A 27,019-nucleotide genomic window follows, 5' to 3' on the forward strand; every position below is an offset into this window, starting at 1 on the left:
TTTCCCTTCATTTTATTTGAAATACATTAAGATAACCATGATATGTACTATATAATATAACCACACAGAATACAGCCATATAATATAGCCATTTTAGTTCATATTTCACAGGCCTCAATTATTGATACTTATGCTATTTTACAGATAGGAAAGTGATGCTATCTGTGATGCATGGCTTGTTTGTATCATCTGTAAGACTCCGAATCCAACTCACCTATCCATCTCCAGCATCTTAATGCTTTATCTGCAACTAGGAATAAGGTCTGTTGTGAAGGAAAATACAAAGGGCTCTAGAAAGAGACTGTGGGCAAGTGCCTTGCTGTCTTCCCATCCACTCACCCAAGTGAAGACATTTGCTCCCTCCAACCTTGGTTTCTTCCCACCCACCCAAGACAGCCATTTTCTGTAGGTGAACTGATCTGACTTTAGCTTTCCATCTTCTTCCTCCTCCCTGCAGTCTCTACAGTGTTTCTCTAGTAGGGTGGCCATAATATCTGCAGGCCAGCCAGGGACACCTTGAGGGGGGAAGGAATGTGTGTGCGTGCGCGCTCTGCCGGAAACAGGAAGTGACATCACTTCCGGTGACGTCACTTCCGGTGATGTCATGCCACCGCCAGAAACAGGAAGTGACATCACTTCCTGTGACATCATTTCCCCCCACGCGCCACCTGCCGGAAGCAGGAAGTGACATCACTTCCTGTGACATCATTCCCCCCCAAATGACATCATTTCCCCCAAATGCCACTGCCGGAAACAGGAAGTGACTTCACAGCACTTCCTGTGACGTCCCCAAAAATCCCCCAAATATCACCGCCGGAAACACCAAGATTATTTATAGAGAGGGAAAGAGGGAAATAAATTTAAATAAAACTCTTTTTTTACTTTTTTCAAAGTGAGAAGACTAGAGAGAACGGGTTCCATGCTGAGAAGCCAGTCAGATTCCAGTGAGATTCCAGTGAGACTGTGCTGCATAATGCAGCCTATTTATTTTGTCCTGTTTGCTCTGTTGGCTCTATCTGCGCCACCTTCATCACTTTCGGGGTGTGGATCCCCCATTGGGGTGGTCTCCCGACTCCCTCCGCCGGCTGTTTCTGATAGCCCTGCGCCCCCTCTTTCATTTGATATGTGTCCCGTGTGGGTGCCACCCTCCCGCCGGGAGATGCCGCAAAATGAGCCCCCTTGAGGCTTATGGCGGCAGGGCTCGGGGGAAGCGAGCTAGACTGCTGTTCTTTTGAGGGGTTATAGAGTGTTTCGAGCCCGTCCCTGTGGCATCGGTCCCATCGTTGTGGGACCCAGGGGGCCGGCGCAGTGGCCCGCCGAAGCAGCCTGTCACTAATAACACAGGTCGAGATGCAGGACAGGAACCCGGAAGTGACCGACAGGCTGGAGGAAGGAAGGAAGGAGGGAGGGAAGGAAGGAAGGAGGGAAGGAGGGAGGAAGGAAGAAAGGAAGGAGGGAGGAAGGAAGGAGGGAGGGAAGGAAGGGAGGAGGGAGGGAGGGAGGGAAGGAAGGAGGGAAGGAAGGAGGGAGGGAAGGAAGGAAGGAAGGAAGGAGGGAGGGAGGGAGCAGGGAGGGAGGGAAGGAAGGAAGGAGGAAGGAAGGAGGGAGGAAGGAGGGAGGGAAGGAAGGGAGGAGGGAGGGAAGGAAGGAGGGAGGAAGGAAGGAGGGAGGGAAGGAAGGAAGGGAGGAGGGAAGGAAGGAAGGAAGGCCGCCCCGCTTTCGGCCCCCTCCCTCCCTGCCTGCTTACCTTCTTCCAGGGCGGGTGGCGGCCTCCCCTCCGGGCGGGCGGGCTGGCCAGGAGGCGCAGCGGCGGCTGGTGCTGCTGGCGGGGCTGGCGGCGGCTGAGGAGGAGGTGGCCGAGCCCACCAACCCGGGGCCTCCCGCGACCAGCGCCGGCCTCTCCGCCGCCTCCCTGGCCTCCGCCACCGGGCCGCGCGCGCGGGCCTCCAGGGACCAGCATCGGCCTCTCCACCGCCTCCCCGGCCTCCGCCACAACGCCGTGCGCACGCGCAGGGACGCTGGCTCCCTCACTCGCCGCCTTCCCCGCCCGCGCGCGGGGCCCGCCGGCGGGGAAGGCGGTGAGTGAGGGAGCCAGCGTCCCTGCGCGTGCGCACGGCGTTGTGGCGGTCCCCACGCATGCGCAGAGCCCGCCACACCGCCGTGCGCACGCGCAGGGACGCTGGCTCCCTCACTCGCCGCCTTCCCCGCCCGCGCGTGGCCCGCCGGCTCCCCGCTGGCTAAACCGGGACTTTAATGGTCCCTGTATAGCCAGCCCGTGAGGCGGGAATTGGGGGCGAGAACCGGGACTTTCCCAGGTGACCGGGACGGTCTGGCCACTCTGTGGACCAATGCAGTTCATATCATTCTCTTCTCCCCCTTTTGATCTGCACAGTAACCCTGTGAAGTAGGTTAGGTTGAAAGTCTGTGAGTGGTCCAATATCACAGCATTGATAAAGCAGGAGGGAAGTGACCTCAGCAAGGTATAATGACACAGAGTCCACCCTGCACAGCAGCCGTTTTCTCCACAGGACCTGATCTCTGCCATCTGGAAAGCATTTGTAATGCTGAGTGATCTAGAGCCCTAACCTGGAAATTGACAGAAATGGTTCCCCAGAAGGAAATGACTGCTTTGGATGGTGAAGTCTATGGCATTGTACCTGTCTGAGGTTCCACACCTCAAACCCCACCCTCTCCAAGCTCCACCCCTCAAATCTCCAGGAATTTCCCAATCTAAAGTTGGCAACCCTATTTCCTTCCCTACAGCAGCAGCAAGCAGCCAGGCCTAGTGTAACCAAACTCCAGATAGAGCCTGAAGATTTCTTAGTATCACAACTGAAATCCAGACAACAGATATGTCTCCTTCTGGAGAAAGTAACTGCTTTGGAGGGTGGACTCTAATGGCATTATATTCTGTTGACCCCTCTCCTCTCTCCAAATTTTGGCTTCCTTAGATTTCACCACAAAATCTCCAGTTTCCATAGCAAGAACCTGGGTCTAGCAGACCCGCTCTGAAGCCCTAACTCCTATGCCACACTGGCTGTCATAGGGGGACTGCAGCTGAACAGTAGCAAGCAGCCAGATGTAGGCTAGCCAATCCCCAGATGGAGCCTGAAGATCTTCTGGAATCACAACTGAACTCCAGACAACATACCTCTCACCCCATCCTGGAGAAAAAAACTGATTTGGAGGATGTACTGTCTGGTATTGTATTCCCCTGAGACCTCTCCCTTTCCTGATAAAAGCAGCTTGAGTTGCCTAGCAACAGTCTCTGGCTATCACTTCCCAGGGGGCAGCCATGGGCTCTAAGGAAACACTCCCCGGCAGGCCCTGGTCATTTTTGTGGACTTTGGAGGCTGCATGTGTTGGCAGGCCTTTTGCGAGGCTGCAGTAGCTCTAGAGAAGGGTTGGAGATGTGGGTGTCTCTGAGGTAAGACTGTTTTTGGCAGTCTGTTCAACATTCCTGGGCCTGCAGTAGGCGGGGGCAGGAGAGACAGCTAATGGAAGGTCAGAGACAGTGATCAACCTGTGATGGGTCAATAGTGTGTTCCTACATTAACTGCCAGAACTAAGTATGGTTGCCTTTTACTGACAGAATCAACTTTGCTGGCTAACAACAGCCACTCAGGTGGGAGAGAGAAGCATACTCAACCAAAGGCCCGCTAGTACTCTTGTTTGATAGTTGGCAGGCCAAAGGCTGATACCCTACAATCCCATTGAGCCTCAACCAATCAGGATGCTCAGATTTGCCAGCACAACAGGAGAATCAGTATTATAGATATATAAAAAAATAAGTAAACAGTAGATTTCCCACACAGTGTTTGAAGTTGAAACACTAACTTCTTTTAACATAATGAAGAGGTACCGTAGTTATTGTATCCCACTTTTCTCTACCTTAAGGAGTCTCAAACTAACTTACAATCACCTTTCCTTCCTCTCCCCACAACAGGCACCTTGTGAAGTAGGTGGGGCTGAGAAAGCTCTGAGAGAACTGTGACTGGCCCAAGGCCATCCAAAGTTGAAGCCAGCTGGCATCAAATGAAGGAGTGGGGAATCAACCCTGGTTCTTCAGATTAGAATCCACAACTCTTAACCACTATACCACACTCTTATGGTACCTTAAAGACTAACATATTACTTGTGGCATAAGCTTGTGCAACCTTCAAGCCCGCTCTCAGATAAATAAGTGTTGCATTCAGTTACATACCCAACAAAGCTACAAACAGAAGTACAGATATCTCCGCTAATTGAATATCCAGGATGCCACCCACTTAATCTCAGAAGATCAGGTGTATCCAAAGCAGTGACTTCAACAATTACTACAAATGTCAGTTTTTCATTCACATTTGGTTAAGACAAATGCCCTGCAGCCTGAATCCAGATTTGGACATTTTGGTCACTCTTTACTTACTTTGTTACGATCATAGATCAGAATAACATAAGAATGCTAGTTGTAAAAAACTGAATACAGTAAAACATGTTGGTACATAACCATAGTAGTAATATGTCCTTAGATAAATTAATCTTATTGCTATAAAATTCTTACATATTTGGTAAGCAGCCGAAAGAAATTCTGCACAACTAGTAGTTAGTTGAGAGTTGTTCCCTTTCAGTAAACTCTCTGTATTTACTTTATCTGAGCATCTAGGATAAAATTGTACAAAGGGTATAATGAACTCACAAATCTACATACATATTGCAGTATAATAAAATATGATCAATGGATTCAATCTCATTAGATCTGCACATACACAATCTTTTATCTAGAGAAATATTCTTGAATTTTCCATCAAGGACTGCTGAGAGAAGAGCCTGCCATCTTGCCAGCATATAGGCTCTTCTCTGCCTAGGTACCACCAAAAGTGCAAGACATGGAACCGATGCAGTTAGATACTTGTTGTCCTCTGCGATCAGGAAGTGGGGTACTTTGTCTCTCGATGTCTTATCTCTCAGTGTCAAGGATCCTTTGCTGTATCAGAGTTTTAGCATGAGAGCTGTCAAGTTGAAGGATATTGTTCTCCACTAGGCCAATAGATTGAAGATTCTGGAGAACCCTTTTTGTCCAGTATGAAATAAATCCATCTTTTAAAAATAAGGTCATTAGCCCCTGAGGATTTTGTTAGTCTACGCAGGTGATAAATTCAAAGTCACCAGCTCTTTTCAGAACAGGCATTAAAGATGATGGCAAAAAGACTCCTTTTGCATGCTCAACTAATCTAGCATGACATCAGAATCCAGTTTGGGAAGTGGCACTATTCAAGCCACATTTAAATATTTATACCCCATCTTTCCCATAGCTCAGGATGGCTCAAATTGAAAAAATTCAAGACACTCTAAAATCTCACAAAACCCTTTTCCCCTAAAACTTTTGCAGCATTTATGTCCTGTCTTTCTGTTTGCACAAGAGCCATCAATGCAGCTTATAAATTAAAACATACATAGTCCAATCACATTTTAAAACCATTAAAACTCATCCAAACAACAACACATAATTAAAATCAGAACTAAAAACACACAATGTCATTAAAACAATAAAACATTTTTTTAAATTAAAAACTCGGGCAGGAAAAAGGAACTACAGAGGGAATGCCAAAACAAACAAAAAGTCTTCATCCATTAGCAGAAGACAGTAAAAGATGGGGACAGACAAATCTCCCTACAGAGAGAGTTCCAGAGTTCTGGTGCCATGACCAAGGCAGCCCTATTCAGGTTGCCACCCACTTAATCTCAGAAGATCAGGTGTATCCAAAGCAGTGGCTTCAACAATGACTACAATGATTGGGTAGGTTCACAAGAGAGTAGGTGGTCCTTCTGGTATGTTGGGCTCAAACCAAATAGGGTTTTAAATATCAACACCAACACCTTAAATTGTGCCCAGAAACAAACTGGGAACCAGTGCAGATGGTCAAAACTAGTGATATCATTACTACAGCTCATTCCAGTCAACACCTTGGCTGTAGCATTCTGCACCAACTGAAGTTTCCTAACACTTCTCAAAGGCAATCACACATATAGCACCTATTTTATCTATTTTAATTAATTTATGTAATTGAACTGTATTTTAAATCATTGTTTATATTTTATTTTGTATTTTGTTTATATTATATTTTGTTTATATTATATTTTGTATTTTAACTAAATCATGGCACGCCATGTTTGTGAGCCGCCCTGAGCCCGCCTTTGGCGGGGGAGGGCGGGATATAAGAATAAAACTTACCTTACCTTACCTTACCTATAGAGTACATTGCAGTAATCTAATCTAGATGTAAGCAGGGCACGCACCACAGTGGACAGATCTTATCTGCCCAGGAAAGGCCACAGCTGGCTAACCAGTCAAAGCTGGTAAAAGGCACTCCTGGCTACAGCTGCTATCTACTTACTAGCAGTATGCTTGGGTTACAGACAACACCCCGACTATGGTCCTGTTCCTTCAAAAGGAGTGCACCCCAATTTAGAACCGCCCCAAATGCCTTCAACCTATACCTCATTAGGGCAAGCGCAGGGGTGGTGGGGAATGATAGAGGCTTATAAAATTATGCATTGGGCAGAAAGAGCAGATAGTATGTTTTCTTCCTCTCCTAAATACTAGAACTCAGAGGAAATCAATGTAGTTGATGCATGGTACTGTTTCAGGACAAACAAAAGCAATCTTGATGTGATTAAATTATGGAATTCACTGTAAGAAGATGTAGTGACGGTCACTAGCGCTGATTAATGGATGTTGATTCATCAGTGGCTACCAGACATGATGAATAAAGGGAATTTACATTCAGAGGCAGTAAACCTCTGAATATCACAGTGCCAGGAGGCAACACCAGCGGAAGGCCTTGGCCTCTATGCCCTATTGTTGTCCCTTCAACTGTTGGTCTCTATGTGAAACCGAATGTTGGACTAAATTGACCACTGGTTGGATCAGCCATACTTTTCTTATTTTCTAAAAGCCCTAGAAAATTCAGTAACCTTTCCGCATCTCCTAAATACCTCTACAGCAGTGATAATTAATGGCTCAAGAAACACATTTGGCATTTTGACATGCCATCTGTGACTCTTCTGACCACTGTTCACCAATGTGGCACCTGTTCCATGTTTCAGGAATTGCCCAGTGGTGCTTATGATTGGCAGGTGGCTCCCACCTTGGAACAGCATCTGGTACAGAGATACTCTAGAGACAACACCCCATCCATCTTCACAGGGAGCACTTCCATACAATGGGAGCTATGATGTAAATAGCACAGGATCTAATTGATGCCAGGCAGGCTACCTTTTGTGTGGGATCAGCTGGCATATGGGAACATATGAGAAGAATGTATAACACACACATGTAGTGACCACATGAAGGAAATGACAAGCTGTAATAAGATGAGAAAGATCTGACCAGATTTTTCAATATCTTTAATTTCATTTTTAAAATAGTCATAGAGAACCTGAATCAGGGTGGAAGTCCTGGAGATTGTCCCCTCCCTCTGCACACAAGGTTTCCTGGATACAGTTCCTTTCCCACTACACTCTCTGGCAGCTGGCAGCTGAGTTAGAAAAAACGACATGCCACCTTTTCAAGGCTAATAGATTTTGGGTCAGGGTGCACGTTCTATGAGGGAAATAGTGAGGCAGAAACAGTTATTCACACACGAACCCTCATTCAAATGGGCTGTTACTAAATGATCTTAAAGACATCAGGTGATCCAATTAAGCAGCTCTCATACATTGCCTATTTAAGTCCCAAGAACCCAAAATGTACAAAGTTTAGCCTTTCTTTGTTTTCTTAGGAGGCTAACATCTCTCCTGGCCATTGCTGTTGTTCTAAGGTCATTAATTTCAAACACCTTTGGCCTCAGAGAAAACTTAGTTTTCACGTGTGTGAGAATTAAAAAAAAAATCTTTACCTAGTGGAGGCTGAAGCATCCCTCCATTCTTCTCACAGGTTCCAACAGGCTGTATGTCAGATGAATCAACAAGCCTCCAAAAGTCATTTTTGTTGTCACTTCCATCCAGTCGTAACCTTAATCTGGCACCCGTAATTCCAATGACTGTAGCTATACATACTGAGGTAATGTTGCGAGGATCATGAGCTTCCAGTTTCATGCCCACTTTGAAATCATTAGTAGGTGGAATCCTAGACTGCAGGAAGGAAAAAGTGAGATATTTATTGGACAATATTCTCAGGGTGTCGGGGGGGGGGGGGTGGAGGTGGAGAGAATGAACCAGCAGTACTTTTATAGAGTTGCTAGAAAATTGCTTCTTGTCCTTTTACACCAAGGTAAAGTGTACATGGCTAGAAAATTTCAGATAATCAATTGACTCCAATACCTAGCAATCTGAAAAGGTTTCCAGCCCTACACAAAGTGCATCTTACAAACAAATTTATCAATTACATATTACTAAGGCAGATTTGCTAAAAGACAGCAGTATACTCAAATCAACTTGGGTGTTGAAGCAGAGACTTAGAACCGAGCTTGCCATACATACTCAACAAAAGGACCTTACAGAAATATATTATTTTGTAGTGTATTGTAGTAAGGCAACAATTGTCATATAAATTTTAGTTAGAGATGGCTGTGAAAGCTTATTAGAATGAATTTTGCAACTGAAACAGGACCTGCAATCTCTCAGACTGTATCTGATCAAATAACATTGCAAGAGACTCATGAGGAGCAGTCTCACCATCCAAGAATCAATCCTGGCACTTAAGAGATGGCTCTGTAAGTGCCTGAGTCATTTCTTTGAGCCAGATGGGCACACTTCGAAGCTTTTAGAAATAAGACAGGGACTTATTGATGGTTCTGTGAGTTCTAATATCTTAGACCCCAGATCTGTAAATTTTAGTACTTGGCAAAGCAACCTAGGCATTTCAATCTTGTTTTGTAAGTGCCTGGATCAGGAATTGTTTTTCCCCTGTGTCTGCAGTCTTTGTAGATAGTGGACCGCTGGGGTGGGGTGGGGTGGGGTAGGTAGACATTCTTTCTCCACTCATGTTCTTTCAGAGTTTTTTAAGATTAAAAAAAAATGCAGATCCAATCCTAGGACTGGGACCTAAATGAGATGATAATATGGGCATCTCATGTACATTTCAGATCAATGTGGAAAAGCTGTACTATACTAATTTCATGGTGGAATGTAATTTAAACTAATTATTTTAAAAGTCACTAAAGGCATTTATTAATCTCATCTTTTTTTAAAAAAAATTAAGACAACAGGTAGCCATGACTTGAACAGCCCAAGAAAGCCTGATCTTGTCAGATCTCAGAAGGTAAGCAGGAAAGACCCTGGCAAGTATTTAGATAGGAGACCTCCAAAAAATACCAGAACTAGAGGCAGAGGCAGAATATCAACCGACTTCTCTGAACATTCTCCATGCCCCAGTAGAAGTCGCCCGGCATGGACACATACACAGCCACAAAAAAAAAAAGAGGGGGGGGGGAAACAAAACATGTAACATCCATCTGAATTGTAACTCAACCTTATATTAAATGCAAGCAACATAAAAAAACTACAATGGAAACCTAATGTATAACATTTATTTTAATATTATAAAGCATTAATATATCAAATGGTCTACCTGTCTGAAGCAACATGAGGGTGCAGCTATGGATCCAGTCTCTTTCAAGTAGTCATCCCAGCTAAAATAGTCTTTAAAAAATAGAAAAACAATTAAACATACTTCCTTTTAAATATATATAAAAATGCATTGGATATTTTTATAATTATGCATATTTGCCATACTTGTGGGAGGTTGGGCAAAAATTGAAAAGGAAAGGTTTCGACTCTGGGGTGACGTCGCATCACAATTTTTTGCAGATAAAATCGCGTCGCTCCGCCGCGACACCCCCGCCATATTGGAGGCAGTATGCGAATCCGAGGCTCCTTGCCTGTCTTCAGACTGTATTCTGGATGGTTTCGGCGCTCTCAGCCTGGAGGAAGTTGACAGGATCCTCTTATCTGCACGCCCCACAACTTGCAATTCGGACCCGTGCCCCTCCTGGCTTATTAAATCCTGCCAGAGGGAGCTCAGGTATCCTATACGGGATATCATAAATAGATCCCTCATGGAAGGGCAATTTCCAACACCTCTTAAGGAGGCAGTGGTCCGCCCCCTTTTAAAAAAACCAACACTGGATCCGGCCGAATTGGCACACTATCGGCCGGTCTCGAATTTACCCTTTTTGGGTAAACTTATTGAAAGGGCAGTGGCGCTGCAATTACAGAGCTTCCTGGAGGATGCTTCCGTCCTTGATGCCCATCACTCGGGCTTCCGCCCGGGTCATGGGACGGAGACAGTGCTGGTTGCCCTAGTGGATGATCTCCAGCGGCATCTGGACCGAGGCGGCTCGGCAGTACTGATGTTGTTAGACCTATCGGCAGCGTTCGATACGGTCGACCATCGGGTGCTGACTTGCCGTCTCGCCGACGTGGGGATTCAGGGGTTGGCTTTACAATGGCTTACCTCTTTCCTCACGGGTCGGGGACAAAGAGTGGCGATTGGGGGTGAACTGTCCCAGAGGTACCCGCTGGACTGCGGAGTCCCTCAGGGGGCAGTTCTCTCCCCGATGTTGTTTAACATCTACATGCGCCCTCTTGCCCAGATTGCCCAGAGATATGGGCTGGGTTGTCACCAGTATGCAGATGACACCCAGCTCTATCTACTTATGGACGGCCGGCCTGCCTGTGTCCCAGAAAACCTGGACCTGGCATTGCAGGCTGTATCTAGATGGCTCAGGCTGAGCGGGCTGAAGCTAAATCCATCGAAGACAGAGGTCCTCTGCCTGGGTCGCCGTGGTCCGGGGAGGGAGATTCCCTTACCGGCCCTTGATGGTGTGCCTCTGTCAGCGGCGCACAGGGTTAGGAGCCTGGGGGTGCTATTGGAGCCTACCTTAACTATGGAGGCCCAGATAGCGGCCACTGCCAAGTCCGCATTTTTTCATCTTAGGCGGGCAAGGCAGTTGGCTCCTTTCCTGGAGGACGACGACCTGGCAACAGTGATCCATGCAACGGTCACCTCGAGGTTAGACTACTGCAATGCCCTCTACATGGGGCTGCCCCTGTGCCGAACCCGGAAGTTGCAGCTAGTGCAGAATGCCGCTGCCCGGCTGTTATTAGGGCTCCCTAGATGGGAGCACATTCAGCCGGGGCTTCGGGGACTGCACTGGCTGCCGATAACATATCGAGTTCGGTACAAGGTGCTGGTTATGACCTTTAAAGCCCTTTATGGCCTGGGACCTGCCTACCTTAGGGACCGTCTCTCCCCACATGTTCCCCAGAGAGTGCTGAGATCGGGGTCCCAAAACCTCCTTACAATCCCTGGGCCAAAGGAGGCCCGTCTGAAAGTGACCAGAGACAGGGCTTTCTCGATTGCAGCTCCCTGTTGGTGGAATCAGCTCCCGGAAGAGGTGAGGGCCCTGCGGAGCCTTGAACAGTTCCGCAGGGCCTGCAAAACAGTCCTCTTCCGGCTGGCATATAATTAATTGCTATCAGAATGCCTGAACACTCCAATCTATAACACCAGATTATTTCATACTGGAATATTGAAGAATTGATTTAAGGAAGGTTAGCATAGTACATATTGTAGTAAGTTTTATGTGTTTTTATGTATTTTATATATTGTATTGTATAATTATAATTATTAATCTATCATGAATGTATTTAAATGGATTCTGTTGGTTTTTATGTTGTAAGCCGCCCTGAGCCCACCTCGGTGGGGTAGGGCGGGATATAAATCGAATAAAATAAATAAATAAACAATGTTTTCACAACACTTTTTTACGGGGTGGTTTGCCATTGCCTTCCCCAGTCAGCTACACTTTCTCCCCAGCAAGCTGGGTACTCATTTTACCGACCTCAGAAGGATGGAAGGCTGAGTCAACCTTGAACCGATTACCTGAATCCAGCTTCTGCCGGAATCGAACTCAGGTCGTGAGCAGAGAGTTCAGACTACAGTACTGCAGCTTTACCACTCTGCGCCATGGGGCATTTGGGCAAAAATTACTCCAGAGTAAAATTAAAAAATCATTCCAGATATCAATCAAAATACAGATGCTTTGGATTCCACATTAACAGTGTTTTTAAACAACTGCATTCTCTAAGGACTGATTCTGCAGAACAGTAGCTTTTTCCTCAGGTGCAAGAATCTTTCTACTGACACAAGAGCTCCAAGTGTGACTCCTAATGCCAGAGGAAAGCATCCCACTGGGATCTAACTCAACGTCATTTTACCAAATTTACAATGGACAGTTCCAAAGGCACCAATAATCAACAAATACGTAGACTTTGAGTCTCACTACTTGGATCTTAATTTGTATAGCAGTCCAATAGAATAAAGTAGTTTATGCATCAAGGCTTAAGAGAATTAGCAGGACAATATAACCATTCTTTTGTATGGGGGACAAGGAAGAAAAGGACCACTATCTTCCTATATTGACTTTTAAAAATAAATTTGTATTTACCATGTGGCTGTACTGCAATTTATGATAGTTCCAGGGCTTTTTTGTTGCAAGAACTACTTTGCATGTTAGGCCACATACCTCTGAGGTAGCCAATCCACCCGGAGTTTACAGTAGGCCCTGTAAGCTCTTGGAGGATTGGCTACATGGGGGGGGGGTGGCCTAATATACAAAGGAGTTCCTGCTACAAAAAAGCCCTGGATATGACTGCTGTACCCACTCACTTCTTCAAGCACCACTGATTATGTTCACAAGCAAGTTACCCTGAATCAGTAAAGATGTACTCAATCTATAAAGATCAGCTCTTCTCCCACCCACCCATTCACTTCATGGAGAGGCACATACTTCTTCACCATGTTCATAATCTTTTTAAAAAGTTTTTATTTGCATTTAAAATGCACCAGTTTTTTTTAAAATTGTTTAAGGTGAACAATAAATTGTTTAAAGCTCAAGGAACAGTCCCTCCTCTAAGCCTTTAGTCAGCACTGAAAATAGGTCTTACAAATGCCTTGCAACCATTTCTGGAAGTGAGGAGAAGGCAGGCATGGACCTGAACTTGTTTTATCTCTTGCAAAAACACATAGAGCCACATACATACACAAGCAGATATGTCGCAATATTATCTATACACAAAAAGGGATGGGGCAGAAAGAGAATCTCTTTGCCTTCCTCTTCTGTTACACAAACAAAAGTAGTATATGTTGCCACTTTCCCACATCCTTGCTTTTTTCCTTCCCCTTTCCCTTCCAAAAGTCAAACTAGAAGCAAAGGTAGAAGAGGGCTTACAAGCCTCTCAAGCTGAGCTAAGCTGCTAGGCAAGCAGAGTATATCAAACTGATAGTACAAACAGGGTATTTTATGTATTGCTCAGTCAATAGACATAACTTTGGACTATGCCTATTGAGTGGGAATGTGTTGAAAATCCCTGTTTATACTGGCAATAGCTGCACATTCTTCAGGCCTTCCTGTGAACAGGCACACTTGTCATTTTTTTCTGCATTCATCTAATTCCAACATAAAGGTTGCACCACTAAAATACAATGCTGCCACCTAGTGGCTTCTCTAGACAGATGTGTCATCGGATCTTTCCATAATAATAGTGAGTTTGGCCCACTAGGTTTGACCCCGTGATTTGAATGCCTGATGAACAGGTATGAATTAGATTTCTCTAAAAATGTTGTTAGTCCAAACAGATCAACAGCTATTTACATCTACTTAAACCTGACAAGACAGAGATAATACCAGCTGGGAAGGTAGAGTTCTTGAACAACAGTGTGCTTCATACTTTCAATGGGGTTCGCTGATCCTTGCTCACTTCCTCAAGACTCGCAGGGGTGTCAAGCATGTGGTCGGCGGGGGGGGGGGGGGCAAATCAGGCCTCCAGAAGGCTCCTATCAGGCCTCCAAGCAACTGACTGTCATCTGCTTCCTTCTCCCTCTCTCTTGCTTCCTTCTGCATAACAGCTTGCTTTGTCAGGCTCCCTCAATCACACAGGAGCTACAGAGCAAAGCCTCTGCTTTCTACATTGGCTGAGGCTCCTCCCTTGGAGAAGAACAGGGGAGGGATAGCTTGCTTTCCCAGGCTGTCTTAATCTCACAGCAGTGCTAAGCCAAGCCTCTCTTACTTCTATTGGCTGAGGCTCCTGGTCCCCTGGGGAAGGAAGGAAAGAGCCAGAGCTTCCTTTGCACACTTCCCTGGATCCTATGGGAGAGATACAAAGAAAGCATCTTTAAAACCAATGTGTGCTGAAGTTTTAAGCATGTTTCATTTTAAGTTTTTTTAAAAAATATATTTGTGTTTGTCTGTGTCCTTTAAAACTTTAAAGTACACATATGGGCCAGCCTGACAAGGTCTCATTTATGTCAGATTCGGCACTCATAACAAATAAGTTCAACACCCCTGCTCAAGAGCCTAGGGGTTTATACTGATCCAGCATTACTGCTGGAGAAACCAAGTTAATGTGCGGGGGGGGGGGGGGGACACTTTCTACCAATTCAGGCAAGCTAGGAAGCTGGCCCCCTACCTTTACTCAGGTGATCTGACCACCTGGATCCATGCCATGGTAACCCTGAGACTAGACTGTACTGTACTGTTAAGAAAGAATACATTGAAGCAGCTGGCTGAACAGCCACAAATGGGCTGAGTAACACAGAAAAAGTCCACTGAAAAATTCCAACTGAAGGGGACTAATTTAGCCTGTGGGGAAGTGTAGAATACTGAGCACTTTTAATGAAATATCATCATCATCAGGCAAGACTGCTTTTTAAATTGCTTTTTCCTTTCCTTGCTCTTTCCAAAAGCAATGACTGATACAGGATATATATATTTTTTAAAAAAAATATTAGAACTCTCCCAGAGGTGACTGAAATGAAGTACTCTGAAGCCCCCACAGGACAACGTTCCATCTCAAGTAAGGTTTAGCTTGCACTGTCCTGAAGCCTCAGCTTTATTGTGAGATTCTTGTCCTTAATTTAGGCTTTCAGATGGAATAAATCACTTTAAAATCTTACTAGCAACCAATGTTCCCTCTAAGCTGCAGAGTCTTGTTAGCAAAAATTCTGTTTTGTGGGCTACTTGTATTAAAGTTGTGAGCTACAGGCATTAAAGTTGCAAGCTACTGCATAAATTATTGTGCTCTAGGGTCATCCTTCCTGAGCAAAAACAAAAATGTGTGAGCTGGAGTCTAAAAATCTGTGAGCTAGCTCATATTAACTTAGCTTAGAGGGAACACTGCTAGCAACCTAAGCCTCCTGAATGTAAATTAATTTTCATTCTCCTGCAAGGTAGTTCTATGGATTCTTCCCATTTTGAGGGAGAGGTATCCAATTTTCAGATCTTGCTAGTGATCAGTGTCTCAAGCTTCAAGTGTACCAAATTTCTGCTTTTTATGAAACGTGCATATACATATAAAGACACAAACTAGTATCTATACAGCAAACATCTTTTAGTAATGAAACCCATGGCATGGTGGCAAATCACAGTTCCCTCACTCTTGGAGGTGGGATATCCACTACTGGCTAATGAACCACCTGTCACCATCTCTGACCTCCCATTGGCTGACTCCCCTGCCCCCACCTACTGCAGGACCAGGAATATTGACAACCGTCAAAACAGTCTTACCTCCGAGAGAGACACATCTTTGATGCTTCTCTCTGTCTTCTCTGTCAGTCGGCCTCAGAAAGGCCTGCTGCTCTACTGCGGCTTCACAAAAGGCATCACAACCACTGCTGGTAACAGACCTCTGCCACCCTATCAACGGCACACAGACAGCGTCCAACACATGCAACCTCCAAAGGCCGCTGAAATAGCCAGAGAGCCTGGCACCACCAGGCTTTTCCTCAGAGAGCATGGCTGTCCCACTTTTACTATCTTTCCTGCCTCTTTCCTGTCACTCCCTCCTCCCCTCAGCCTCGCCCCAGGATGGTCGCCTAAGAAGGAGATAGCGAAGCCTCACAGGTTGTTGTTCAGATCAAAGGAGGGAAGAGGAATGAGGAGAATTATGTAAACTGCTTTGATTCCCCCCCTCCACACACACTGTGACAAACACTGTCCTTTTCCTATGCAGGGTTGCCAATTCCAGCTTAGGAATTTCCTGGAGATCTAAGGGATGGGACCTAGAGAAGGTGAGTTTGAGGAGGCGTGGGACTTCAGACAGGTATAATGCCATTTCCTCCTGGGGAACCACTGTTGCCAGTCTCCAGGTGAGGGCTAAGATCACTCAGAATTACAACTGCTCTCCAGATGGCAGAGATCAGCTCCCTTTGAGGTAGGGGTGGGGAGTGAATGCCTTCAGTTGGGTGGCTGAAAGACAGCAAGGGTGGGAGGGCACTTGCCCAGAGTCTCCTTCTAGAGCCCATTGTATTTTTCTTCCCAATGGGCCTTACTCCTAGTATTAATATTCTAGCAGATACAGTCCTACAAGGATTTTTGGTGTCCATAAAGAAAAGTTTTGCAATTTTTTAAAAGAAGGATATTCACAATATGACCGTATTGTCATAAGACTAGCATATCTAGAACTACTTTACACATATACGCACAAACTAAGTATATTAGACTTTTGCTTACAGATGGAAGCATATGCTTCCTCTGTGGCATAAAGTGAAGAAGAAGAAGAAGAAGAAGAATTGCAGATTTATATCCCGCCCTTCTCCCTGAATCAGAGACTCAGAGCGGCTTACAATCTCCTATGTCTTCTCCCCTCACAACAGACACCCTATGAGGTGGGTGGGGCTGGAGAGGGCTCTCACAGCAGCTGCCCTTTCAAGGACAACCTCTGCCAGAGCTATGGCTGACCCAAGGCCATTCCAGCAGGTGCAAGTGGAGGAGTGGGGAATCAAACCCGGTTCTCCCAGATAAGAGTCCGCACACTTAACCACTACACCAAAGTGCTTTTGCCCATCTCTAGTTTCCACACCAGCTGCATTTTTTTTCTAAATACACAAGATTTAGGCACAGTTATCCACACTTTGATCACATCTACATTATACTAATACAATATAATGAATGTGGAACTATATATAAGGTCTGTTTGGAAGCTCTGAGCAGTGCAAAACATGGCAACAAGATTGCTAAGTGGCACAAGCTATCAGAACATAATTTGCCAATACCTACATTGGCTGCCACTTCCAGGCATAATTCAAAGGGCTAGTTATTACTACCTTTAAAGATCTCAGTGTTAGCAGAATTTGAGATTTACACTGCCATCCTAACAGGGTTACATCCTCCTAATCCCACTGGAGTTACAAATTTACAAGGGTTTAGGATTACACTGTTGAAAGGACTGCCTCCTCCCATATGAGCCTACCTGACATTTAAGATTTTGACCAAGTGCCTCTGACTCTCAAAGCTGGGGCGAGTAGTCACCAAAGCGGAAACATTTTCTGCAGATGATTTATCAACTTTTGACCCCCACCCTGTACCCCACACGATGCATGCTAGACACCCACCCTCTCTAATCCTTATGTACCAAGTGAAAACCTTCATATTCACTCAAATTTTATGTGAATTGTGTTGAGCTCCAGGGGTCTGATGCTGCTGTTATTTAAGAGATGATTTTATTGTCAACTATCATAAATGACTGCAAGACTGTTTAAATCTTTTTGGATTTTTTGTTCTGTTTTTAATGGCTGTTCTTACTTAACTTTAAGCCACTTCTGGAGTTTCAGCTAAGAATTCTCAGTAATAATTCAGTCATATTTCTAACAACAAAAATAACATTTCAGTTACAAATAGCACAGATTGAGGGCTTATCTAAATATTACAAGCAAATGTGTGTAAAGTCTGGCAGATGATTAAAACTACTCTTCAGGAAGAGAGGATGCCTTACCCTATCCTCCATTTCTCTATTCCAAATCGAGAGTCTCACCTCAGCAGCTTTTACACCTATAGGATGTCATGGGCCAACCAATTGCCACCTCCTCTGAGGAATCTGATGAACTGAGCTTGACACTAATGGAATCCCCACCTGAGCAGACAGATCTGGCAGCAGACCCAATGGGGTGAGCATTGGGAAGCAAGAATGCTTCCCAGTCATGGCTGGGCTGCTTAATCTTCCAGGAGAAGAAATGGACGCCACAGAGGCTGGCTTGTCTACCAGCCTCTCCTGAGCCGGGAGAGCAGAAAACAAGAAGAGAACTCTTGGAGACTCAGGAGAGGCAACAGAGCATCTGCTTGGCTGTTCAACAATAGTCAGCGTTAGTTCCTGGAGTGGAATCCTTGCAGGACCAAAACTGACAGGCTGATAGGGAAACAGTAAAAGACCCACACTTGTAGGAAGATGAATGCAACTGTACAGAGTGACGCCTGGCCCTTGGAGGATCTATTGTGAGATACCTCTCCATCCCTGACAAACATCACACTACTATTAGCTAATTGGAGCTTGTATGAGTATTACATAAAGCAGAATATGAGGTTTGGCTTACAGTACTGTATTGGTTTATTATGTGGAAATACCTTTTGTATGATTTTATGTTATTCAAATACTTTCAAATTCTTCCACCTAGTGTTCAGCCTGTCTTGTTAACAAATCTAATGCCACACCATTCGTTAGGACCTTCCCCCTTCTGCTTACCACTCTCAGTTTTATGCAAAATCTCTTTTTCTCACCTTGCTTTCCCTCTCACAGCTGCAATACTGAAAACTCAAACCTATGTCCTGCCGTTGGAAATTGACATGTAATGAAAATAAGCAGGTACCAAACTGCTGACAGACAACATGCATAGAGTCATTCCAAGTCCACATATGTTTTAGGTACACATATGTACATGCATGTACATGATAGTGTCTTTACTCTTTTCATTAGAAAACAGTGCTGTAAAATCCATGCCTAAGAGCAGGGGTCTTCAATGTGATGTCCATAGGTGCCTAAGGGGCCTACTGATATCTTTTCCTGGATCATACCAAGTGTTTTAGAAAGTGGGTGGGACCCTGCTTTTTTCTAGCTGGACTTCTAGCCACTGGAGATCTGATTGGCTGTGCAGATCTTTAAAAATGTTGTAGCAGCTGCCACCATGGCACAAGGATATTCACTGCATGACTGAAGGTAAACTGTGTATACGCAGGAATATATTTTAAAACAATGTTCATTTAAAAAGGCATCCTGGTAAACAGACCTTTTGCCTGAAATGCAGAAGAGTCACTATTAGAGTTATGCATAACACAACTCCCTAACCTCATATGTTAGCTTTGCCTCCTGTGGCAGCCATTCTGTTGGCATCACTTCCTGTAATAGCCATTCTGTGGTCATGCCCACTACCCTGTGTCAAAACTCCAAAGAGACTGCAGGCTCAAAAATGTTGGGCACCCTTGCCTAAAAACATGATAAGTTCCCTCAGGCAGAAGTGCCGAATTCATTTGTCACAAGGGCTGGATCTGACATAAATGTCAATTTGTAGGGCTGGCACATATGTGCCATTAAATGTAATGCCAGGTATGGGAGATATAAATTTGATGAAGGATACAAGCAAACGCAATTAATGATATTATTTTTTACTCAAAATACAAATATGCTTAAAACATTGTTACAACAGTATTATCTTAAAGTATCTCTCTGATTCCACCCTCCCACTTTTCCCACCTATTACTTATTACTACTGGGACAGTATACAGGGACAAAATGCCCAGCCTCAACAATCTGGCAATAAGGATAATGACCAGTTGCTCATGGCCGGTCTCATCCCACGGCCATGTAAGACATCCTGCCTTAGAAGAAACACACAGAGAACATCATGATAGATCCAGGTGGGCACCCATGTTTGTCTGAAGCAATAGAACAAATTTTGAGTCCAGTGGCACCTTTAAGATGAACAAAAGTTTATTCAAGGTATGAGCTTTCGTGTGCAGGCACACTTCCTCAGATACAAAGAAACCGAAGTTAACATAATGATGATATACAACCTTAAGTCCCAAGACTATGTAGAAGTCACATATGTAATACTAATGGTTTACAGGATTGCGAACATGTTTTGTTAGGCTGCCACTCATATATAGCAACATGTGATAGTTTTAAAAGACAATGTGTTGTTTGCTTTTATGATACGTACCATTATTTACCAACTGATTGCTTGACTGATTATTCTTCCCATTTTTTTCTTTTTTAATAGTCTTGGAATCTAAAGAGATATAGGACATAATTTTTATAGTATAAAAACATTTCTGTTGAAAATTGTATTAATGCAAACCTGTTAACAGGATGAAATTAATAAAACTAATGGTTAAGTTTAGGCACACACATGAAATGACAAAAATGCTACGGCTACAATCCTAAGCACATTTACCTAGAAGCAAAAAGACCCACAGAAGATAACAAGAGTTACTTCTATGTAAACATGTTTAGGAGCATGATACACAAGCCATGTACTCAATGAAATTTGGAGGAACTGGGAGAGGTATAGTATGAAGAAAAAGGAAAGGAAAGGTCCCCTGTGCAAGCACCAGTCGTTTCCGACTCTGGGGTGACGTTGCTTTCACAACATTTTCATGGCAGACGTTTTACGAGGTGGTTTGCCATTGCCTTCCCCAGTCATCTACACTTTCCCCCCAGCAAGCTAGGTACTCACTTTACCAACCTTGGAAGGATGGAAGGCTGAGTCAACCTGGAGCCGGCTACCTGAAAACCCAGCTTCTGCCGGTGATCAAACTCAGGTCATGAGCAGAGCTTAGGACCGCAGTACTGCAGCTTTAACACTCTGCGCCACGAGGCTCTTATAGTATGAAAGGAAGGTACAAAAAAGAAACCTAAACATGTTTCATTATTAAGAAAATATATATTAATTTAAATTGAAAAATATATTCCCTTATAACACCAAGTCTTTCCTTTCCCATAGTCACCCTACATAATTCATTGCCACATATTGCTGCAATAGCAGCTAACTTCATTACATATACATAGAAACACAAAGAACAGATTGAGCAATGGCTGACAAGTAACAAGAATGCATGCCATCTTGCCTCATCTTGGGAATCTGTTGATTTGGACTGATTATTAGCTGTTCTTACATCTGGTTTACAAACCAGGGATCTATGGACCTCCCCTGGTTCATGAATTGGATCACAAACATTCCCTTTAAATAGGTTTTGACAGCAGGCACCATGGGGGAGTGGAGTCCAAGCGGCAAATTCACCTGGAAGTGGTAAATTCACTGCTTGCACTCCACTCCTGCGCAGCGCCCACTATCAAGTGGCAAATTGGAGTGAAAGCATTGCTGAACTGGCTTGCATATAATAGAAGCCATGGAAGCTGCAACGGCTCTTGCAAGTGAACTCAGAAGGCATTTAACCAGGGATTCATGAATCATGAGCCAGCCTGGTTGTGACAAACCCTGGTTCATAATTCAGTTGGTGCCCATTCCTAGTTTCCACAGTTCAGAAGTGGTTTAAGTACCTGTTTCCAACCTAGATGTAGCAAGCAAGCAGCACTAAATATATGCTAGAATTCTAACAAGTTTTTGAATCTTCTGAAACAAGGAAACACAATTCTGAGCAAAGTTTCTTTATTTTACATAAACAAAAGTCAATCTAACCAGCCTCCAAAACGTTACTAACTGTGGTCCAGAAAAAAAGAAGCAATGTTAAGATCTTAGGTGGGAAATGTTTCCCTACTTATCATGGGCCACAAACCAAAGTAAAGAATAATAACAGTAAGGTATCTTGCGCAAATCTATTATCTTAGCATGAAACAACATTTTAAAAATTCCTTCAATTTTCTTATGAAAGTGCTTAGAAACAACCCAAGCTCTTTCAAAGTTAAAGTAGTTCAGCAGCTTCTAAAGTTGGATTTTTAAAAACTAGAATCTATTTAACCCACAGTGATGCCACAAGTGGCCTAATTGTCCCTCTTTCCTCATTGTAAGGAAAGACATGTGGAATTTTACTGACCCTGAGACATAAAAATGCTAGCAGTTCAAATCTGAGACATCCCCCCTGTCAGTTGTATAATTCTACCAGAGCTATAGGGAAAAGGTCACAGAAGGAAGCACATAGCCTCAGTTCCATGAATGGAATCCTGAACCAATATTAAACCAACAGATTGTTCTAATTACAGAAATACTCCAATGTACAACTTGCAATATATTTTAATGAGCAAATTTACATCCAACCCACAATCCAGTCAAATAGAACACCTTAAACTTGGTTTGGCTAATTAAAATCCATATCGCCTGTAACATATTTATCGCTTCTAGAGATTCCATCACACCACAGGGCTTTTTCAATGGCAAGATGCAGAATTTTCCCCTCATTGGTAACAGAAGGCCAGTATAAAAAGGTATCACTGACAGAGCAGTTCTGCTCTTGTGGTTCAGGCAATATAGAATGAATTGAACATACACAATTACACTGCATTATGAAGCCAATAGATAAAAGATAATCCATCCTATATTAAGGAGGTTTCATGGGTTTTCAGACATGGAAGTGAGCCAGAAATTATCTGACCCTAATCCGCAGGTCACATTGAACTGGGCTAAGGTTTTAGCCACTGCTCATAAAACTCACAAAGATAATGTCCAGAAGTAATTTAGAGATAAAGTGATTTTGTGAGGTCTAAGTTCTATATGAGTGCTTTTAAAATTGTGTTAATGTAAACATTGCAGATAAGTCAATTGAACTTTTAAACCTTTATACTGTGATGGCACAGACAATGTTACTGTGATTTCAACATAGAGATTATCCTGGTTATATACCAAATAAACTTTTGATTGATGTAAGATCCATATGCTGAGACATACCCAACAGAAGAACCACAAGCTGCCTACCTCTTAGTTGCCTATGCCTTCTTCTTGGCTATGGGGCTATGGTTACCATAAGGAATCTTACATGACCCTTCCTTCGTGCTATCATCTCCAAGCAGCCATGTCTACCAGGCTCTTAGGACTGAATGGTTGAGGTTAAAAAATTCTTTTAACTTCTTTAAAATAGCTTTACCTTTAGCTGCTGTTTTCCCCATGGTACAATGTTTGATCTTCCTTTCACAACAAAAACATAAATGCTGTATGAACACTTTGCTCTTCTGTTTAGTACAAGTTTCCTGTGAAGTAGTAATACAGCAGATTAGGTCAAATAGATTTATAAAGAACTACAAAAATTACTTGAGGGGAGAAATTACGAAGTTACACTAAACAAAACACCCTATGATTTTTAAAATCCTTTTAAAGATGAAAAAGAAAACAGAATTGTGCTTACCCACAACTGTTGTTCATCAAATGATCTATATCCGGGATCTGAGCAGGCCTCCCATGGTAGAAGCTTCCAAAGCATTCAAAAATCATAGAGGACAATCCCCCCTCCAACTGGCAATATCAATATTATCATCTGACAGGAAGGGAGAGCATCTGTATCCTCAATGCTCACACTGCCATTGCCAAGAAAGTATACCACCACTAGGACACAGCATATGGTGAATACCCAGGTTGAGTCCTGCCTAAATAAAACAACAGTGCTTTACAAGCACTGATTGTGTGTAGTGGTCCTTCTTGCCATCCTCAGTGTGAGAGAAAAATACAGGTTGGTTTATGAGAAAGAGGAGACCACTTTGGGATAAAAGACAACCTAGTTCTGAGGATCAACTTATCAGGATACAAGTTAATAAAAGGAGGATTATGGCAGTGGGCAGCCAATTCACTCACTCATCTAGTTGAAGAGACAGCTACTAAAAACACCTCAACAGACATATGAGCTAAGGAGCAAGCAGCTAAGGCTTCAAATGGTTTAGCCATGGTTTGGAGAGAATGAGAGGCGTTACTGAGGGGCTGGGAGCATCAGTGGTAAGAATACATTGTACACCCTTGAGGAAATGCTGTCAGGGTGTAAAAATAGAGGTTTACCATTAAACCCCATGAGACGTAGATATAGCCACCTAATGAGCCTTGGGAGAGACTACAAGATGAAGTTTGCAGCCATTTTTCTGTAGCCTAGTAGGCATACCTAACCCACTTTACAGAACAGGGTTATCATGTAGGGTGGTTCTTGGCCTCTCTCATCATGTCCAGCATCAGAAAAAAATAAGTGCTCAGGGAAACCTCCAAAGCTGTGACATGGACATAAGAATAAGAGAAGCCATGTTGGATCAAGCCAATGGCCCATCCAGTCCAACACTCTGTGTCATACAGTGGTCAAGAAAACCAGGCGCCATCAGGAGGTCCATCAGTGGGACCAGGACACTAGAAGCCTCCTGCTGTGCTCCCTCCCCAAGCACCAAGAATACAGAGCATCACTGCCCCAGACAGAGAGTTCCAACAATATGCTGTAGCTAATAGGCACTGATGGACCTCTGCTCCATCCAATCCCCTCTTGAAGCTGTCTATGCTTGCAGCAGCCGCCACCTCTTGTGGCAGTGAATTCCATTTGTTAATCACCCTTTGGGTGAAGTAATACTTCCTTTTATCAGTTCTAACCCGACTGCTCAGCAATTTCATTGAATGTCCATGAGTTCTTGTATTGTGAGAAAGGGAGAAAAGTACTTCTTTCTCTACCATCTCTATCCCATGAATAATTTTGTAAACCTCTATCATGTCACCCCTCAGTCAACATTTCTCCAAGCTGATGCCACATTGTGATGAAGAATGTTGTTGTATGAAATTAGATCAGCTTCTGGAGGTAGACAGATGTATTGCCTGTGTGCTAGAGTGCTGACTATGGAATCATGGCTGTCTGCGCCAGGAAGGAGCAAGCAGAAGGCATTGAGATGTGTCCTTCCATAGTTTGCAAATAACATGGACAATTAAGGGTAAGGCTGTAAAAGAGTAAAATAGTTTGCTGTACCACAGCTACTGGAATTTGTCCCCCAGGTAATGAGGGTTCTTCGCTGCTAGGGAGCAGTATGAGGCACACTTTGCATTGTGGCATTTGTGGGTGACTCCAAAGCCTGAAAATGTCAGATTTTTTTTGTGAAGCATCCACTTGCAATGCTCCTTTCTGATCATTGAATCTGCCCAGATGTTTTCCACACCAGCCATATAAATAGCCTAGCCAACAATGATGCTGAATTGCCCACTTCCATACTTGCATGGCTTCCTCACAGAGTGCAAGACACTGTGCCACCTTGTTTATTCAGAACATGGCTATTGTGTTGTCTGCCACAACTTGAACAACATGACCTTGAACAGAGGCTGCAAAAGAATCTTTTGAGTTCCAAAAGATTAATGTGTAAAATGCCCTCTCAAGGAGACAGTGTACCACTAACTGATGAGCCTTCCCATTGGGCACCCAATGCCAACAATGAGGCTTTGATGGTGACTATGATGTCAAGGAACCTATAGCCAAAAATCATGTCCTGGGACAATTTATCCAAAAGGCTCTACCCGGTCAGAGATCTTAACACCTTTCTAAGGATACCGAAATGCCTCTTCTGTGTACCACTGCTTAAATAGACTAAAAAAAAGTTTTGTAGGGTCTATACAAGTAGGGGGACCAGGGCAAGAAACCAGTAGAATATGAAATCATCTCCCATAAACACTTATTTATCATGGACAGATTGATGACACCTCAAAAAGGAAGAGGATAGGGTGATCAGATCACACAACCTAGACTCAGATAAGAAGGCCTTACCTAGTAGGAGTCTAACATTGTTCCAATGTAGATTGTGCACACTATGTGAGGGACAAGAAAGACTTATACAATTAACCATGAAGCCATAGCTCTCAAGAATGCCCAATGCTAGCTTAACATGAATTTAGGATGTCTTGGGAGATAATAACTAGTTTTCCAAATATAGAAAAACACTACATCCAAGGATCTTCAGGTGTGTGATCATGGTAGCTAAGCATCTGGTGAAACCCTAGGAGCTGTGGTCAACCCAACAGGCAGGACAGTGGAAGTGTTTATGACCACAAGAAAAACAAAGGTACTGCCATGAAGCAGGGGCAAAATAAATGTGGAAATATTCATCTTTGAGATCCAAAAAAGCAAACCACATCTTTATTTGTAATAGCAAGAAATCATCAAACTTATAAACTGTAAGGGAAACATTAAGATTTCTATGGTCCAAAACAGAGCCCTCATTGTGTTTGGGGGCAAAGATGCCTGGAATAAAAAACAGACCCTTGGTGTAAGTGCAGAAAAGCCTCAATCACACCTTTAACAAGATTTCAACCTCATCCAGCAAGGGTTGTGGCAGCTGCTGACAAAGTAGATGTGCGGGTAGAAAACAGTAAGAAATATCAGCACTTGACAATGAATAACACCCAGCTATCCATGGTGAGAGAAGACCAGGCCAATAAAAAGTGGCATAGCCTAGTACAGAATGGCGTACTAGAGCCCCCTCTTTCCTAAGGAAAGTAGCTAGAAAGGCTGTTTGTGGTGAGGCTGGTAGCCATTAGGGGACTGAGATCTACCTTTAGGACTTTGTTTGCTGTCTGTATTATGCCACTACTGGAAAGTGTACTGGACTTGTAGGATGGAGCCCACCGATACTGGCCCTGGGGACAATAAAAATCCTGCCTGCTGCAGTATGATGACCTGTACCTGGGTACTGTCTGGGTTGATAAGCAGATGGAGGGAGAAAAGCAGACCAAACTTGTTTGTCTGAAGGTGCTCAAGAGCATGGTCTGTTTCTGTGCTAAAGAGGGTATTGCTTTCAAAAGAACAATCTTCAGTCTTACCTTGGAGTGGCTGGGAGGGGCATAAGAACATAAGAGAAGCCATGTTGGATCAGGCCAACGGCCCATCAAGTCCAACACTCTGTGTCACACAGTGGCAAAAAATTTTATATACACACATACACTGTGGCTAATAGCCACTGATGGACCTGTGCTCCATATATTTATCTAAACCCTTCTTGAAGGTGGCTATACTTGTGGCCGTAACCACCTCCTGTGGCAGTGAATTCCACATGTTAATCACCCTTTGGGTGAAGAAGTACTTCCTTTTATCCGTTTTAACTTGTCTGCTCAGCAATTTCATCGAATGCCCACGAGTTCTTGTATTGTGAGAAAGGGAGAAAAGTACTTCTTTCTCTACTTTCTCCATCCCATGCATTATCTTGTAAACCTCTATCATGTCACCCCGCAGTCGACGTTTCTCCAAGCTAAAGAGTCCCAAGCGTTTCAACCTTTCTTCATAGGGAAAGTGCTCCAGCCCTTTAATCATTCTAGTTG

At 43.9% G+C, this 27,019-nt stretch overlaps 1 protein-coding gene across 3 annotated transcripts in view; it reads right to left on the bottom strand.

Moving 5' to 3' along the window:
* The window catches only part of SCML2 (Scm polycomb group protein like 2), a 73,135-nt gene that overhangs the window by 29,444 nt on the left and 16,672 nt on the right, over positions 1-27,019 (bottom strand). For 2 of the 3 annotated variants that reach the window (XM_060234036.1, XM_060234037.1), the window contains 4 exons: positions 22,851-22,953; positions 19,973-20,041; positions 9,554-9,624; positions 7,881-8,115 (listed from right to left, as the gene is read on the bottom strand). In XM_060234036.1, the coding sequence (XP_060090019.1) occupies positions 7,881-8,115; positions 9,554-9,624; positions 19,973-20,041; positions 22,851-22,872 (397 nt within the window). In that variant the 5' untranslated portion in view covers positions 22,873-22,953. Of the gene's footprint in view, positions 1-7,880; positions 8,116-9,553; positions 9,625-19,972; positions 20,044-22,850; positions 22,954-27,019 lie in introns of those variants that run through there. The other variant, XM_060234038.1, reaches the window with a different exon arrangement.

Source organism: Heteronotia binoei, chromosome 3 (genome assembly GCF_032191835.1).
Source record: "Heteronotia binoei isolate CCM8104 ecotype False Entrance Well chromosome 3, APGP_CSIRO_Hbin_v1, whole genome shotgun sequence".
In the NCBI taxonomy this organism is placed as follows: domain Eukaryota; kingdom Metazoa; phylum Chordata; class Lepidosauria; order Squamata; family Gekkonidae; genus Heteronotia; species Heteronotia binoei.